The sequence below is a fragment of the Lissotriton helveticus genome, chromosome 6 (assembly GCF_964261635.1).
Source record: "Lissotriton helveticus chromosome 6, aLisHel1.1, whole genome shotgun sequence".
In the NCBI taxonomy this organism is placed as follows: domain Eukaryota; kingdom Metazoa; phylum Chordata; class Amphibia; order Caudata; family Salamandridae; genus Lissotriton; species Lissotriton helveticus.
In genome coordinates this window covers 1,120,793,819-1,120,811,659 of record NC_136067.1, presented here as the reverse complement: position 1 = coordinate 1,120,811,659, position 17,841 = coordinate 1,120,793,819, and the positions used below count along the sequence as shown (strand labels likewise).

Below are 17,841 nucleotides of genomic sequence, written 5' to 3'. Positions count from 1 at the left end.
ATATCCAGATATACTTATCTCATGGCGTTCCAAGGTATTGAGTCATTCAAACCCTGTTTATCAGTACCCAATCTGTACACCTATCTCTGTTCCCGCTCAAGGAATCTTTTAGTGATATTAGGACCTTCATTCACCTTTTCAATTACTGTCCACTCCAGGTCTTTATCACTATGTCGGTATTCAACATAATGTGCTGTCAGTTTCGTTGCGACTACTCCATGTCTGATTGTATTCCTGAGTTCCCCAATACGGAGTTTAAATCTTATGTGAAGTCATTCCAACATATTTGAGTTTGCACGGGCTTGTAATCACATAAACCACATTGTTAGTATTACAATTAGTATGGTGTCTCTGTTCCCACCTCTCTCTTTTGTATGTTTTGTAAAAGGACACACCACACAGTTTCCACAGGGGAAGTGGCTTTTCACCGGGGAGCTGTTCATAATGTCAGTTGTGTGTCTTTTACTGGTTCCCAGTTGTCTGTCTGGATTAGTCTATTCCTGATGCTTTTGTTTTTTCAAAATGAAAATATTGTTTTTTCAAAATTCAAACTGTTCGATGTCAGGATCCGCCAATTGTTCTGGATGACTCTCTAAATAGAGTTGGAAGATGAGTTATACGTAGTCACACAGATAATAGCTGTGTTTGCTTCTTTAACATTTGTTTGTAATAGTGCTTCTCGAGGTGTATTTCTTGACCTCTTTTTTGCTTGCTCGATCACTTTCTTGGGATAACCTTTTTCTGATAATTTAGTTGTAAGAATCTTTGCTTCATTGTTGTAGTCCTGTAGATTGGAACAGTTCCTTTGTATCCTTAGGTATTGACCTATCGAAAGGTTTTCTCTTAAAGAGCGAGGATGTGCACTATTGAAATGTAAAAGGCTATTACGGTCTGTTGGTTTCTTATACAGTGAGCTCTCCAGTTTACCATTTACGGCCATGATGTTACTGTCCAAAAATTATACCTTCATGTTGTTATTCGTACTGGTGAACTTCAGAAAAGGATTAATGTTGTTGATCCATGTAATGAAGTCTCTTATACTGTTATCATCTCCATGCCATATGACAAAAATGCCATCTATATATCTTAGCCATCTCCGGCAAATGTACTGCCCACCGAAGTACCATGTACCTGTAAATTTAGCTCATCTTCAAACCAAGGAAGTACTGGTGTGTGTTGGTCCAGGTGATTCCGACCATGATGGCGGCCCCGTGCGTTGTTAATTAGAGGATTCACACGTGGAGTGGAGTGACCCGTGGAAAGTATACAGTATAGAGAAGAGACTGACTAGGATGCGAATGTAAACGCACCACAGCCAGGTGTATAAAAGAAGTAGTGGTTGTACCTCAAGTGACTGGTTACCTGCTGCTGCCGGATTGAGCTTGTTTGTTCTTTATCGCCCTGTCCTGCAGAGGCCAGACTTATCGGAAGGCCGAAACACGACCGCGTCGACACTTTCCATACAGAGGAGTCCTTGTATGTAAATTTTGGAAATTAATGCCTTGTGACACACTTTTTGATTTAGGTTCTGTAAATCTGTGCATTGAACCAGTGGTGTCCGACTACTTCCTAGTGCACCCCCTAGAGCCAATGGGAGGGCACTTAGCCTTTGCTACAATTTTTTCTAGAGGGTGAAAAATTATTTAGGTTTTTGTTTTTGTTTTGATTTTTGTCGAAAGTGTTTTTGTTGTTTATTGTTGTATATAGGTGTGTATATAGGTATGTATATAGTGGTATATGGTGTATTTAGTATCGGTAAAAAAAAATGTGTTTGTTAAAAGAAAAAAGAGAATAAGAAATAAGATAAAATAATTTATGCTGAGTACAAAAAATAAAATGTGTAATCATGTCCCCTTGTGAGAGTGATGATGTACAAAATGTTTAATTAATTTTACAGTGAACGTTTGGCATAGAAATAGGTGAATTAATTGTCTCCTATTTTCGAATAGTGTAGAATCTGTTCCTCCTTTTTCCATTGTTCTTGTTTCTTGCATCTATATATCTTAGCCATCTCCGGCAAATGTACTGCCCAACCAAGTACCATGTACCTGTAAATATAGCTCATCTTCAAACCTGAAGAAGTTTTCTGTAAGTGCAATCCTGACCAGATCCATAATAAATTTCACTGGTGCATTCCAGGGCCAGTCAGTCTGGCCCAGTATGGTTTGAATAATATGGATACCTTCTTCTTGAGGAATACTCGTATACAGTGCTTCCACATCTAGACAAAGCATGGTTTCCATTGATGGATCGTACTGTACATCTGTCAGGATGTTGAGAAGATGTTTTGTATTTCTGACATAGGATCTTATTTCTGGCACCAGAAGTCATAGGAAAAAATCAGTGTATTGTGAAAGTGGCTCTAATAATGAACGAATTACGGACACAATGGGTCTTCCCGTTGGGGGAATTTTCCCCTTAAGGATGTTCGGGATTGTGTAAAAAATTGATACTCTTGGCTCTTTTTTGTTCAGGAAGTCCTTCTCATTTTTAGAGATCCATTCCCTCTCAAATGCATTCTTAGTCATCTGGGAGATTGTCTTCTATAATCGTTGGGTGGGATCTCGCTGGATTTTCCTGTAATATCAGCCATCGGAAAGAAGGGAAATACACGCAGATCTGTAGGCATTCATACTCTGTAGAACTATAGCTCCCCCCTTGTCAGCTGGTTTTATAATAAGGTTTTTTCGTTGGCTCAAAGATTCTAATGCTTTCCGTTCACTTGTACTCAGATTGTTGAATGTATTAAAGTTAGGCTCCAGTAATTCAATTTCTTTTCTGACTGATTGTTGAAACGTCAGGATTTCAGGTGGCATCAATGAACATGGGGGTTGAAAGTTAGACTTATCCCATAGTGTTGTATATCCGGTATCTTTTTCTTGTGGCGGTTGTTTCTCAAAAAATGCTTTTACTCAGATTCTTCACAGTGTGTTCTGAACTTGTCTATGTGTGTAGTTGGAACAAAGCCGAGTCCTCTATTCAGTACCTTCAGTTCAGTTGCTGTTAGTATCTCTTCAGTGAGATTAACTACCAAGTCTACCTGGAGCTCGGTCCCGCCACATGATCTTTTGTCTGGCTCCTTGTGTTCATTTGTTTGTCTTCTTCCCATTGGACATTTCGATTTCCACGTCTTCCTCTTCTGCCTCTCCCCCCCCCATCCTAAAAAATAGTGTTGATTTCGGTTGGGCTGATAGAAGGGCATCCCCAAAAATTGTTGTGGGGGTCCCTGGAATGCTGGAGGATGGTACGGTCCTTTCCAGGGAAAAGGTTGTGGAGGGTATCCTTAATTATATCCCCTCGTCTTTGTCTACGTTGTTTGCCATGCCAGCTCTTATTCGAATTATCACTAGACCACTCATCCTGATCTGAATATGATGCACCCAACTCGCTACCACTGGAGAACCCGGTGTCTCCATCAGATTGTTTCTTATAATCCTCTCGTATATATGGGTACACCTTTTCATGAGAAAATTTCTGCAGGACTTTTTGTAATTTATCTATCTTACTTTGCATCAGGAACTCTTTGTGTTCAGTGATCTCCTCATTCACCTCTTCTAGTTTCTTTTTATATACCGTGCTCCTAATTTGGGTATTCAAGGCATCTTTACTTGTCTTTATATTTATAAGGAGGTCTTCTGATAGTCTTTTGGCTGTATTTATGATGAGTATCAACCAATCGCATGCACACCGTCACGGGATTAGTGAACACTCCTTTCTGAAGATTAGATCATCTAAAAAAAATCCTCGGTTCATTCCTGACCAGCAAGCCATTCGGGGCTGCATTACCTCTTAAATATTCAGTCATTATGGCCCCATGTATCAGGGTCCTCATATGATTGCGTTTCAGTTCTTTGAGTTCATCCCAACTTTGGTATTGACCAAGACACTGATTGATGTTATGTTATGTTATGTTATGTTAAATTAATTTTGTATAGCGCACAGCTACCCAACAAGGGTTTCCCAGCGCTAAGCCTGACAGAGGGGCAAAAAGAAACAAGACTACAGAAGGATGCAAACTATTGGTTAAATAACCACGTTTTTAGAAGTTTACAAAAATTCATGTATGAAGTTTCATTGCGAAGTGCGACAGGAAGAGAGTTCCAAATGGATGGGCCAAGGCAAGCAACCTCCCATTCTTGCAAGTTTAATCCTCGGCACTAGGAATTTTCCCTGAGTGGTCGATCATAATAGACGGGACGGTTGGTAAGGTTGGACTAAGGTTTGCAAGTATTTAGGAGCAGAGACAACCTAGATTTTATACATGTAGCTCAGGGCCTTAAACTTAACGCGGTTTTCAATCCTGAACCAATGAAGGTTACGCAAAACACTGGAGGTGGGAGATGTTTAAGAAAGCTGACAGAGCAGCCTGGCAGCAGAATTCTGTACTACCAGCAGCCTCCGCATGACATCCTTATTTGAGTCCAAATAAAGGATGTTACCGTAGTCCATTCTAGAAGTCACAAGTGCCTGGACTACGTTTTTTTTAATGGAGACCGGGAGCATCCAGATGATTTTTTTCAACCATTTTAAAATGGTTAAACAAGTAGCTGCCACTTTTACTACCTTCTGCTTCATAGATAATTTGTCATCAATGATGACTCCCAAATTGCGGACATGATCAATGGGCTGAGGTAGAACACCCATTTCACTAGGCCAGTGCTGGGGGCCCAAAGATTTTAGTGTCCGGTAATAGTGACGAACCTGCTAGAATAGCAGATGCCATATCATCCGAATACCCTATTCCTAGTTCTTCTGCCATGCTTAAATATGGTAGTTATATAGTATATAGTTGTTCAGTAGTACTATACTGCGACAGAGATGGTTGTCAATGAGTTAATCCTCTGATTTGTTTTTTTACACATGCACTTATACTTTTATCAGAAAATGGAAATTATCCAAAGCCCCACAGCTGTCCGCTGCTCAAACATCTGTAACCACTAGGTAACAGTGGGGAAACTCCACTGGTACCATAAGGGGTAAGAAAGGTAGACGTATGGATACCTCCTCCGTAGTATACACTTCTCACACTATTGTATCCAGACCCAGAATGGCTCTACAAGCCTCTAACTCTCCTGTTGTTGGTGCATTCCTGTGTGCAGTTTGTGTGCGGGCAAATGGCAAATGGCACACAAAGTTTGACTGAGGTCTCCAATCTCACTTTCTACAGCCTTCTGAACAGTTTCCAGAGTAAGTACTTTGCTTCTTGATCTTCCTGGACCAATGATATGAATTTGAATGTCTTTATAAAAGCCACACCATTTGCCATTACAGTAAGATTGGGGCTGTGATGGAAATTTGGGCTTTGGAGTTTGCAGCGCATGCAGCAGCAAGCCACCCTTCAACAGATAGTGTCTGATTAACCAGATTTAGCTGATATTCTGGATTTCAGCACTCTTTCCAGTTCCACATACTGTGCTATGATCTGTCTACATTGAACACTCTTGATATAAAGTACTTATTTGTGTTTTAGGCTGGTCAGCTCAAGATATTATTGCATTCAGTTCTTGATCAGTGGGGAACATACAAGGAAGCATATGAAACACTGAATAGCTACCTGATGGAAGCCAGATACTCCCTGTCCCGTTACCGTCTCCTCACTGGATCCCTGGAGGCAGTGAAAATCCAAGTGGACAATTTACAGGTGAGGAATGGAAACCTTTTCACAAGAGGAAAAATAGTTTCTGGAAAACCTAAAGGGGATTATATAAATTTCAAAACAGTTTGGAATTCAGGTTGAAGTATTTCCATATTGGTTTAAGGGGCCTGCATGGTCTAGATCTGTTTAAATAAAGACCATTACTCTAGCTGGTTACTCCTATACTTGTCTTGTGTAACATGATTTGGTGCTTAATGATAGATGCTGCTTGTTTACATGTTGAGCAGTTATACATATTCTGAAGGAAGTTTGTAACTTTGACTAACTAGTAACAAGATCCAGCACAAGATGGTGATGTAATGTTTGTGATCAGTACAGAACAGATTTGGTAAGCTAGCAATCAGCTTATTCTTGTATTGTAAAAACAACATATTCCGGAGCATGGGTTTTGATGACAAAAGCAGACAAGACATCCATGGACATGCCATTTTGGGCTCACATAAAAAGTGGGAATTATAAAGAGAGATTAGGTTAATAAAAGTGTGCTTCATAGTGTGAAACTCAGCTAAGATGTCTTTGATGAATGTCTGTTAATGTAGATATAGGAAGAGGTTTTAAGCATGGTTAGGGACATAGATGTTAGAGTTGGAACACTGACAGAAAGGGGTGGGGTTGCATTAGGACTTGTCAGATGACATTTGTCACTGTCAGTTGGACAATTCACATGAAAAGGTGACTGTATATGTCAGGGAAATTGAAACATTAAGTCCTTACCAGGCGGGCGATATTTGGGCAGGGCAATTAATAACATCAATTCTATTGAGTATGGAATATAAAAATGGGCTTTTGGTGTCAGAGTCCTGCAGGTAACCATAATTATCATACACAGTTTGTGAATGGTAGGAAAGCAGGTAGAAAGACTGAAAGATTCAAGGTTAGTTTGTAAGTCAAGTTAGTGTGATGATGTTGGGTTACTTTGCTGTTAGTGCATGGACAATTATCAATCACTGTAGAATGTGTAAAAAAAATCAGCAAGGTAAAGTATGAAAAATGACATGGATGCTTCAATTTTGCTTCCTGTCTGAGTCTTGGTTAGGCATGACTTGAGCAGAGTTTGAGGCTTAATATTGGGAAAACTGCATTAAGAACCCCACCACGTAGATGTGTTAAATTACAGTAATGCTTGCTTTATCTTGCAATATAGAGGTATAGAGGAGGATTGTTTCGCAATTTGTAGGTGGTACCACTGATACCTGACACTCAATTTGGTCTGATTCACAAGAAACTTGCACTTGGTGCATATATATGATATACAAGCCATAGATTCTTTAGATGTACATGTATGTGTTGAGAAAGGCAAGTTAGGTAATTCATTTCGGAAAGATACAGCAGGGAACTCGATATTGCACGCTTCGAGCTTCCACCCCAAACATTTGATCAACAGTATTCCCTGTGGGGAATTTTTAAGAATTCGTAGGGTGTGCAGATCAGCAAAGGATCTTGCACATTATCAACAAGAAGCCAAAATCAGATTTCTACAGCAAAGTTCTGAAGCAAGAGTAATATATCGAGCTATGATTAAAGCTACCATGAGATCAAGGGAAGAAATGCTCCTTCCTATTGATAATGTAGATTCCCCATGGCAAATTGTTATTTCTAAGAAACAAAACACAGAGTCTAGTGCTAGGCTTATTACCCCTTACAGCAGACAGGAGGAGAATATCAGAGCAATCATTAACCAACAATGGCCTACTGTGCTCACTGATACTATTTTGGGTCAAATGTTACCTAAGAAACCCATTTTTACTTTTCGGTGGGCACCTTCAATGAGAAAAGCGTTGGTTAGGAGCAGCCCTGAGCTGGATATGAAGACCAATTGGCTTTTCCAGAAAATGGTTTTTATAAATGCAGTTCATGTCGGTCCTGTAAATTTGGGGTCAATATGTCCATTTATGTACCAACTTTTAGTTCCAAACCTATTGAGCTAAAAGGATTTTATAGTTGTGGAACTGAATTTGTAGAGTATGTCCTCAAATGCACCTGCAGACTCCGTTATGTGGGCAGCACTAAACTGTAGATGCATGTGAGGCTTTTACAACATTTCAAAGCTATTGTCAATTCAGATCCTACTTACCCAGTGGCACGCCACTTCAAAAATACACATGATAGCAATCTTACTTGTATCAAGTATTTTGTTATTGGAGCAGTTCAGTCTCCAAGGACAGGTGGCAATAGAGAGAAATTATTATATCAGCTGGAGTCTAAATTTATTTTGGAACTCGACACTAAGACACCCAATGGCATTAACACTAGCGACGATTTACACCATTTTTTATGAATTTTTTATTGAATTATTTGTGTATCTTTTATGATTATGTCTCTGTTCCTGACATGACCCATTATCTCCTGAGATTCTGCATTATGCTTTAGATCTGTTTTTCCGAGCTGCAAGCTATGCTTCAAACTATGCGAGGCACTCCCACAAAGAATGATTAATGTGAGATAGTGGGTATGCAGACATGTATGTATTTCCAAACTATCGGGTAACTCTTTCTACCTTTGTTCTTCTCTCTAGTACTGTAAAGCACTTTGCACTTTTTGCTTATTCCGGTACTTTACTATTTAGGCACTTTTGTTGTGTTTCTATCTAGGACCCTAATTCGATATTCCCGATTTATGCCCTTATATGGCTATAATAAATAATATCCTTATAAAGGCATAAGAATCATATCCATATTTAGTAATAGCCCATGCAGTCCAAATACGGCAAGGCTACTCCCCTAGACTCCTAGAAAGTACAACGTGTTCTTTAAACAAACCAAACCTACCGGCAACCTGGGAATTCCCCATGCTTTTGTTTTGATTTGTCCTAGAACTCCTGCGAGCACTGAAAGAACGGCCAGTTCTTAGTGACATCTTTTATTGATGTCTTATGTCCAACCTTACGTCAAACCCTGCACCTTTCAGGTATAAATATACCAACAGTTGCCTTAAGCAAACACACGGTGGTTTGGAGCAGAGCGGCTATCTACTTGCCCGAGAGCCCAGCTGATGCGAGAGCCCATGGACGCCGCCCCTCCCTTTTGACGCACTGAGAAAGACGCTGTCTTTTTCTCCAGCCGAGAAAATCCAGCTCCGGTGTTTCCAGCCACCCTTGCGGGTTACTGGGATATCGAGTCCTCAGAGAGAGATACCAGACCTCCTGCTTTCTATTACCCAGGTACGGAGCTGACTAAACCCTTAAGAGAAATCTTGATTCAGATTCCTTGGCAAAACCCAACTTAACTTAAACTGCACCGTTCGAGGCATATGGGCTGCAGATGGTACATTTATGAATAGATCGCCATCTGGTGTTGGGCTCGGATGATTGCACTTGTTTTTCTTCTGGAGAAGTCTTTGTCGTCATAGATGACTCCTCCTCTTGGTGTCAGTGCGCATGGGCATCGGCTCCATCCTTAGATTGTTTTTTTCCGCCATCGGGTTCGGATGAGGATCGAAGCGCTCCGGACCGACTTCGATAAAGAAGGTTATATTCGGCGCGTAACCCTTTCCAATTCGACGGTATTGTTATCGAACGCGACTTCACTTCCATACCGACGCGTTTCGAAGGACGACGACTACGAGAAACTCGAAGTAGTCCAGCCCGGGGTCCATGGAAAGGACTCCATTCAAAAAATGTCCAACGTGTGGTGCTAAGTTCCCACACAAGGACCTACACGAGGTGTGCAACCTCTGCTTGTCCCCTGAACACGAATCCAGGGACTGTGAGGCCTGTGCAGCGTTCTCTTCAAAATCGACGATTAGAAACCGTCGAGCCCGAAGACACGAGGTATCGAGAATGCAGTCACAAGCAATCCCGGAGCTGTTCGAGGACCAGCACCCAGAAGAGGAGGAAGAAGAGGCCGACGAGGCGGGGTCGGAAGTGGACGAGTCCGACGTCGAGGAAATCGACGTCCAACAAACCGTGAGTGACGACGTCCCTTTACCAAAGAACAGACCCCGCACAGTGTCGACCCCGCCCTCGAGCCCGGTCAGACAACCAAAAAAAGTTTCCGACGCCCCGCCTTCGAGCCCGGCAACGAAACAGAAACCGAAACACTCGGTCTCCCATCATGGTGGTTCCGATAAACGGACCACATCGACACCGAAGCTCCAAGTCAAGGAAAGCTCGAAGTCGAAGCAGTCCATGTCGACACCGAAACACGTTTCGACGTCGAAAACACCCTCGACACCGGGGACATCTTCGATACCGAGGACATCGGATCCGAATAAAATCTCGGTGCCGAAAATACAAATGGACAGTCAGAAGAAAAAACACCTTTCGGAACCGAAAACTGTGGTACCGACACAGGAATACAAGACCGATCCTAAACAAAAGACTCTGTTTATTGATCCAAAAACTGGCAAGGTAGTCACAGAACTACCTAAAAAGAGGAAGAATGAACATTCGGATGACAAAACTCATCCGAAGAAGAGAACAATGGGGACAAATACAACTCCTCCCCCTTCTCCAAAACTTAGACACACACCATCTTCTCCTCTTCCTCACAATAGACCAAATATTCCTCCCACACGACCATCTACACCTACAACAGATGTAGAGAGTGACACAGGGGAGGGGGAACATCCTGGGGATGATGAAGACACAATCCCAGAGGAGGCAGACCCATGGGAAGAGTACAATGTAGGGTCAGATAACGATAACGACCCTGAAATGTATCCTTCAAAACCTTCACCTCCTGATGATAATACTGGTTTTGCGCAACTCATTAATAGAGCAGCAACATATTACAAGGTAGAACTACATGCAGAACCTCAAATAGAGGATTTCTTATTAGAAACACTACCTACTGCACAAAGAACATCAGGAACACTACCAATGCTTAAGGGCCTTCTCAGTCATACATCAGAGATATTCAAAGACCCAGTGAGGGCTAGGGTACTGAACCCAAGAATCGATAAGAAATATAGGGCAGCTCCAAAAGACCCAATATACATTAAAGGGCAAATTCCTCTAGACTCACTAGTGGTCACAAACGCTCGTAAGAGAGCAAACTCTTTATCTACAGGAGAAGCTCCACCTCCTGACAAAGAGTCTAAGCTAATAGATGCCTCTGGCAAGAGAGTAGCATCTCAAGCGGCAAACAGCTGGCGCATAGCTAATACGCAAGCACTACTTGCAAGGTATGACAGAGCGCATTATGATGAATTAGAAAAACTCATCACACATCTCCCGAAAGAACATCAAAAGAGGGCAGATCAACTCATACAAGAAGGGAAGTTAATTACTAACACTTCCATAAAGTGCGCCCTAGACGCGGCAGACACTGCAGCAAGATCTACAAACACAAGCATCATGTTAAGGAGACATGCATGGCTCAGGGTATCAGGGTTCAAACAAGAGGTACAAACATCGTTACTGAACCAACCTTTTGATGGGAAAACACTTTTCGGCACAGGGATAGATGAGGCCTTAGAAAAGATGAAAAAGGATACGGAAACGGCTAAATCAATGGGAGCATTGCAACAGCCGACACAAAGAGGTTCCTTTCGTAGGTCCACCTATAGAAGAGGATCCAAAAATACAGGTACAAGCCAGCAACAAACCTCTTTTACACCTACATCACCCAGAGGTAATTCTAGAGGTAGTTACAGAGGTAACAACAACAAGGGTAGAGGTCGCGGAAACAACAACAACCGCAACTCTCCAACCCCAAAGCAGTGACTTCATACAGCTCCCCCCAGACCATATAACACCGGTCGGGGGACGCCTATCACAGTTCCTACCTGTCTGGGAAAACATCACATCAGACAGGTGGGTGAGACAAATTATCCAACATGGTTATTGCCTGGAACTCACATCTACCCCACCAAACATCCCCCCCAAACAGCGTCCAATGAAACAAGATCACCTGACACTGTTAAAGCAGGAAGTACTATCCCTGCTAGGAAAGCATGCCATAGAGAAGGTTCCACAGCACCAACAAGGAACAGGAGTATACTCCCTATACTTCCTAATTCCCAAAAAGGATGGGTCTCTAAGACCGATACTGGACCTAAGACCTCTCAACGCATACATAAATTCGGAACATTTCCACATGGTCACGCTCCAACAGGTACTTCCTTTACTGAAGAAAGGGGACTTTCTTTCTACACTGGATCTAAAAGACGCTTACTTTCATATCCCGATTCACAAAGCCCACAGGAAATACCTCAGGTTTGTGGTAGAAGGACAACATTATCAGTTCAAAGTCCTTCTGTTTGGTGTCACAACGGCACCAAGGGTGTTCACAAAATGCCTGGCAGTGGTGGCAGCTCACCTAAGAAGACAACAAATACATGTCTTCCCATACTTGGACGACTGGCTAATAAAGGCCAAGTCACAAGAGGAATGTCTTCAAAACACACAAAAGACAATTCAGCTACTACACCAGCTAGGGTTCACGGTGAACTACACAAAGTCACACCTACAACCAAGCAAGGTTCAACAATATCTGGGGGCTACTATAGACACAGAAAAAGCCAAAGTATACCCCAATCCAGTCAGGATCCAAACAATGCTTACAATCATTCAAAGATTCCAGCCACAACACTCACTACCAGCAAGAGTGTTCATGCAGCTATTAGGGATGATGTCATCCTGCATACTGCTAATTCCATATGCCAAACTACAAATGCATCCGCTACAAGAATGCTTAGCGACACAGTGGAATCAGGCTCAAGGACAGATTACAGATCTGGTGTTGGTAGACGACCGCACACACCGCTCTCTGAAGTGGTGGAACACAACAAACATTGCCAAGGGGCGGTCGTTCCTAGAACCAATTCCACAGGTGACAATAACAGCGGACGCATCGCTCACAGGATGGGGAGCACATATGGAGAAATACACAGTACAAGGAAGGTGGAGTGTGCGGGAAAAAAGACTGCACATCAATTACCTAGAACTACTAGCGGTGTTTCTAGCATTGAAAGCCTTCCAAATACATGTTACCAACAAAGCAGTCCTGATCAGAACAGACAACATGACAGCAATGTATTATATTCAAAAACAGGGGGGACGCACTCTCTCCAACTATCCAGACTAGCACAGGAAATCTGGAGATGGGCCATTCCTCAAAACATCTATCTGTTAGCCGAACACCTACCAGGAGTCCAAAACCAGATAGCAGACATCTTAAGCAGACAGTCGGAACAAATACACGAATGGGAACTGCACCAACAAATACTGCAGCCATTCTTCCAAAGATGGGGACAGCCAGAGATAGACCTCTTTGGCACTCATCAGAACGCAAAATGCCAAAGCTTCGCGTCCAGGTACCCGCACCACCTGTCGCAGGGCAATGCGTTATGGATAAATTGGTCCAACAAATTTGCATACGCTTTTCCCCCTCTCCCACTAATCCCATTAGTGGTCAGAAAACTACAACAACACTCAATGACCATGATACTAGTAGCACCCACGTGGGCAAGACAACCGTGGTTCACCACGCTCCTGCAACTCTCACAAGTGCCACATCAAAAGCTACAAATTCTACCCATGCACCTTACACAGAACCATGGAGAAATAATGCACCCAGATCCCACACAATTGAACCTAGCGATCTGGCTCCTGAAATCCTAGAATTTGGGTACTTAGATCTACCCCCAAACTGCATGGAGATAATTAAACAAGCGAGACGTCCCACCACCAGAGCATGCTATGCAGCTAAGTGGAAGAGGTTTGCTATACACTGTACTAATAACAATATCAACCCTCTGGACGTATCAACAAAGGAAATTATTTGCTACTTATTACACTTGCAGCAATGTAATCTAGCGTACACATCTATCAGGGTACACCTAGCAGCTATAGCAGCGTACCTACAAAACAGGCAACACATATCATTGTTCAGAGTACCAGCGATAAAAGCCTTCATGGAAGGCCTTAAAAGAGTCATTCCACCAAGATTACCACCTTCCCCAGTCTGGAACCTCAACGTAGTACTCACCAGACTAATGGGGCCACCTTTCGAACCTATGCATAGGTGCGAAATACAATTCCTTACATGGAAGGTGGCTTTCCTTATAGCCATTACCTCACTCAGGAGAGTAAGTGAATTACAGGCATTGGCAATACAAGAACCATTCCTACAGTTACACCAGAATAAAGTGGTTCTTAGAACAAACCCAAAGTTCTTGCCTAAAGTAATTTCAGCATTTCACATCAACCAGCCAGTGGAACTACCAGTCTTCTTTCCAAAGCCACAGACGGTAGCACTAGATGTCAAAAGAGCCATTTTGTACTACATAGAAAGAACACAAAACTTCAGGAAAACTAAACAACTATTTGTAGCATTTTCCCCAACACATAAGGGCAATCCTATCTCTAAAGCAGGCATCGCTAGATGGATTGTAAGATGTATACAAATATGTTACATTAAAGCAAAGAGAACATTAACTGTTCCTCCTAGAGCTCATTCTACACGAAAACTAGGAGCATCTATGGCATTCTTAGGGAACATTCCCCTAGATGACATATGTAGAGCAGCAACTTGGTCTACACCACATACATTCACAAAGCACTACTGTGTTGATGTACAGGCTGCACAACAAGCCAGAGTGGGCCAAGCTGTATTAAAAACTCTATTTCAAACAGTTGCGACAGAAACTGGTGACCACCGCTAGGGAGGTAACTGCTGTACAATCTATTCATAAATGTACCATCTGCAGCCCATATGCCTCGAACGGAATATGCTACTTACCAGTATGCATCTGTTCTTGGCATAGAGGGCTGCAGAGTGGTACATGCCCTCCCTGCCTCCCCGGAAACCTGTGTCTGTCCCAACATTATCTTATTTAGATACACTTACATGGGCATATCTTTATGTATTATACTACACTACTCCATCTAACTCTACTATGGCAAAACAATCTAAGGATGGAGCCGATGCCCATGCGCACTGACACCAAAAGGAGGAGTCATCTATGACGACAAAGACTTCTCCAGAAGAAAAACAAGTGCAATCATCCGAGCCCAACACCAGATGGCGATCTATTCATAAATGTACCACTCTGCAGCCCTCTATGCCAAGAACAGATGCATTCTGGTAAGTAGCATATTCCTTACTTACTCCTTCCCACGTATTAGGCTTAGTTCAGGTACACCGGGGTAGGCGTTGATTAGAAGCACCAGTTGAGTACGTTAGTCAATGTATTTATGTATGTATATATTTTATCCATTTTAAAGTATCATATGGCTAAGAAACCATATCAATGCTTTTACAGTATTATTTCATAATACTCTATTTACTGTACACACTTTACTTCATGTTAAGTATTGCAATTGTGGCAATTCATTTCTCTTACATGAGAAAGAAGACTGCTCAATAAATAACACCTTTTATTGAAAACGCCTGTCTCTCTATTTCTCTGCACTCTGGTGAAACTAAGTATGCACGATTGACTGAGTAAAATAGCTGTCTATTGTTTTCACACGACTCTAGAGATACACTCTTATTCTGAGGGAGCAAAGTTGTCCTGTTTATGGTTGTCAGAAGCGAATCCCTTCTTGTCTATCCAGGGAAGTTAAACTCCTCCTTGTTTATTCGAGAAAGTTTCTAGTGACCTCTGAGCTAGCTGGCAAAACTAATTTAGTCTAATATAGTCAGTAGAGACCTAGTCGACCTCAGTCCCACGTCTACACTGCTGTTTATATTATTCCAATGCGCAGAGCCTATTGGGAATATAGGAACTACACTACACTTTAAGATAATTTTTGATCTACAAAAGGACAACTGACATTATGATTATTCAGAGTGGAATTAGTCGTCCCTCATTAAGCATTTAGGCTGGTATATTTGAAACAAGATGATGAATGACCGACATGCAGTGCACTTTAATTATTGCTATGATCATTGCTATATTTGTATTTTTAAACTATAATATTTATATTTATGAACAACGCATTACTGTATAGTAGGAGCATTTGCACAGATTTGTTATAGTATATTTCCATATGGATTGTATTAGTATTTGAATAAGAAAATAAGAAATTTGAGTATATATATATATATTGTTGTGAAGTTTCTATACAATTGGGAATGAGGTGGCACATTTGCCTCCTGGTATATCGAGAAGTCTTAATTGAACTTTACCAGCACTAATGGTTACAGTACTCTGATTCATTTCTTATAATGTGTTGTTTATAGTTTGCAATATGTATATTAGTACACTTGTGGCGATGGTCTGAAGGTACAGTTCACAGATAGTCTGTCCTCAGTTGCTATTGTGTTATATGTAGGAGTGAATCACGTGACATCTAGGTTCAAATTCAGGAAATGTTGTAGAGCAATCATGTGATCAAGGCCATTTGATGTGGCTGAAACGCATCATGGGCAATATTCATTAACTTTTAAATAAACTCATAGTTTGGCACTGCAATATCTGAAGTCCATGCCTGCTTCTTTTCACAATTGAGATTTTTGGGTATTTACCTAACTATAGGGTCACTTTAACCATATATAAAAAAAAAACAGAAATGCACCAGTTATAGTTGACTGAGTTAACTATGACTAGTGTTCCCCATGCCCTGCTTAAAGACCTCCCTATAGTTGTGTGAAAATGTAAGAAAGTAGGGAACCTTGGTAACTTTACCTCTCCAGGTACATTGTATCGTCTTTGGATACCCGCCAAGCAAACCTGAAATGAATAAAAGCAGTGCTTGACTTATGTCAGTGTTGTCATCAATGATGTAATATGAGACATTATCGTTGATGTAATCAAAGATGTCATTGAACATGTCATGAGCGGTGCTTTCTTTGAGTTCATAAGCAAAGAATTGCGGGGGCACAAGTTCTTGTTAGCTCAGTAAACTATAAGTGGTGAATTTCTCTGTTTTTTTTTAGTTTAAAGTGTTTTTGACTGGCTTGTTTATCTAATTACTAGCAGCCCGCCCCGACCTTGTCCGGGAGCAATCAGGCTTCCCCGACCCCCGCCCGCCCCGACATAGCAGCCCGCCCCCCTGCACCGACTTTGCATGGTAAAACATTATGAAAGTTATATTGTAGGTAAAATGTATGAAGAACAGAAGAAAACATGCGTTTTTACTTTCTAATTACTGTATTATTCCCCCTTCTGAAATTTGAAGCTCGTCATGATTCACTAATCATGCTGGAAAAACCAAATTCCTTGGTAAGGGTAATTCTCTATTCAGCATTACCACACTCGGGTACTCAGAATGAGTGATCTGGTGAGCCTGAACCATAATTTAAAGACTAAACACACAAACAGTAGGTTGGAGCTGCTGGATGTAGAGAAGTATTCGATGTAGAAGGTATATTGTAAATAAATGCTATAACAAATTGGAAATATCAAAATATTGAAGTAAGAATATTGTCTGACATAAATATTATGTCCTAAATAGTGTTTACAAAAATACTCACAATTTGAGTTAAGATTAGAAATTCAACAATATTTTTGTAAAGTGTATTTAGGCCACAATATTTGACTTGGATGATATTTCTGATTTTGATAATCTGACATAAAACGGTGTGAACACCTGAACAGCGTGGGCTAACTCAAAACACGTATATTTATTTTTCTTTGCAGTGTTGCAAGTAAAGGAGCTATTGAGACCAATTTCACTAAAGCTCTTTACTATTTTTCCATAACTTTGTGCAGAGTCTACATGATGAGCTTGAAAAACAAGAGGATGGTTTGCAGAAGTTTGGTAGAATGACCAATCAGCTTTTGAAAGAATGTCACCCTCCGATGACTGAAACACTCACTAATACATTAAAGGAAGTGAACTTAAGGTAAGGAACATGTTTCTACTGTGTGTATATATCTTTTCAGCACCTGTCCCTACTGAATCCTACTGACCTGCCTAAGGCTCTGACTTCACTGGGTGTCAGCCTTGTATATCATGTTTTTTTTGGACATGTGCAGACTTAATCCCACAAAATCAGTGATTTGTGTTTGTTTTTTATAACTTGTTAGAAAGGATTAAAGAACTATACAGATATGTATTTTTATAAATTATATATATTGAGGCAATAATTTGTAATGCCTATTATGATCCGGACGTATAACAATTTTTGTATTGCAACACCGTGGCCAACATTGTCTCATCACAGTGGCAAATGTTCAGAATGATCTCTGTGTTGGAAGTGGAAACGGCTGCAACAGTGTAATGATGTGATCATTGGCTTCATTGAAGACGGACACTTACAAATGGTTTGTAATTATGTGTACTTTTTAAACCA

The 17,841-nt window shown here is 41.2% G+C and overlaps 1 protein-coding gene across 1 annotated transcript in view; it reads left to right on the top strand.

Annotated features, from left to right (window-relative positions):
- SYNE1 (spectrin repeat containing nuclear envelope protein 1) overlaps nt 1-17,841 on the top strand; it is a 2,361,447-nt gene that overhangs the window by 1,895,294 nt on the left and 448,312 nt on the right. Inside the window, exons 115-116 of the mRNA XM_078648775.1 lie at nt 5,471-5,641; nt 17,258-17,391. Of these exons, the coding sequence (XP_078504901.1) occupies nt 5,471-5,641; nt 17,258-17,391 (305 nt within the window). The remainder of the gene's footprint in view (nt 1-5,470; nt 5,642-17,257; nt 17,392-17,841) is intronic.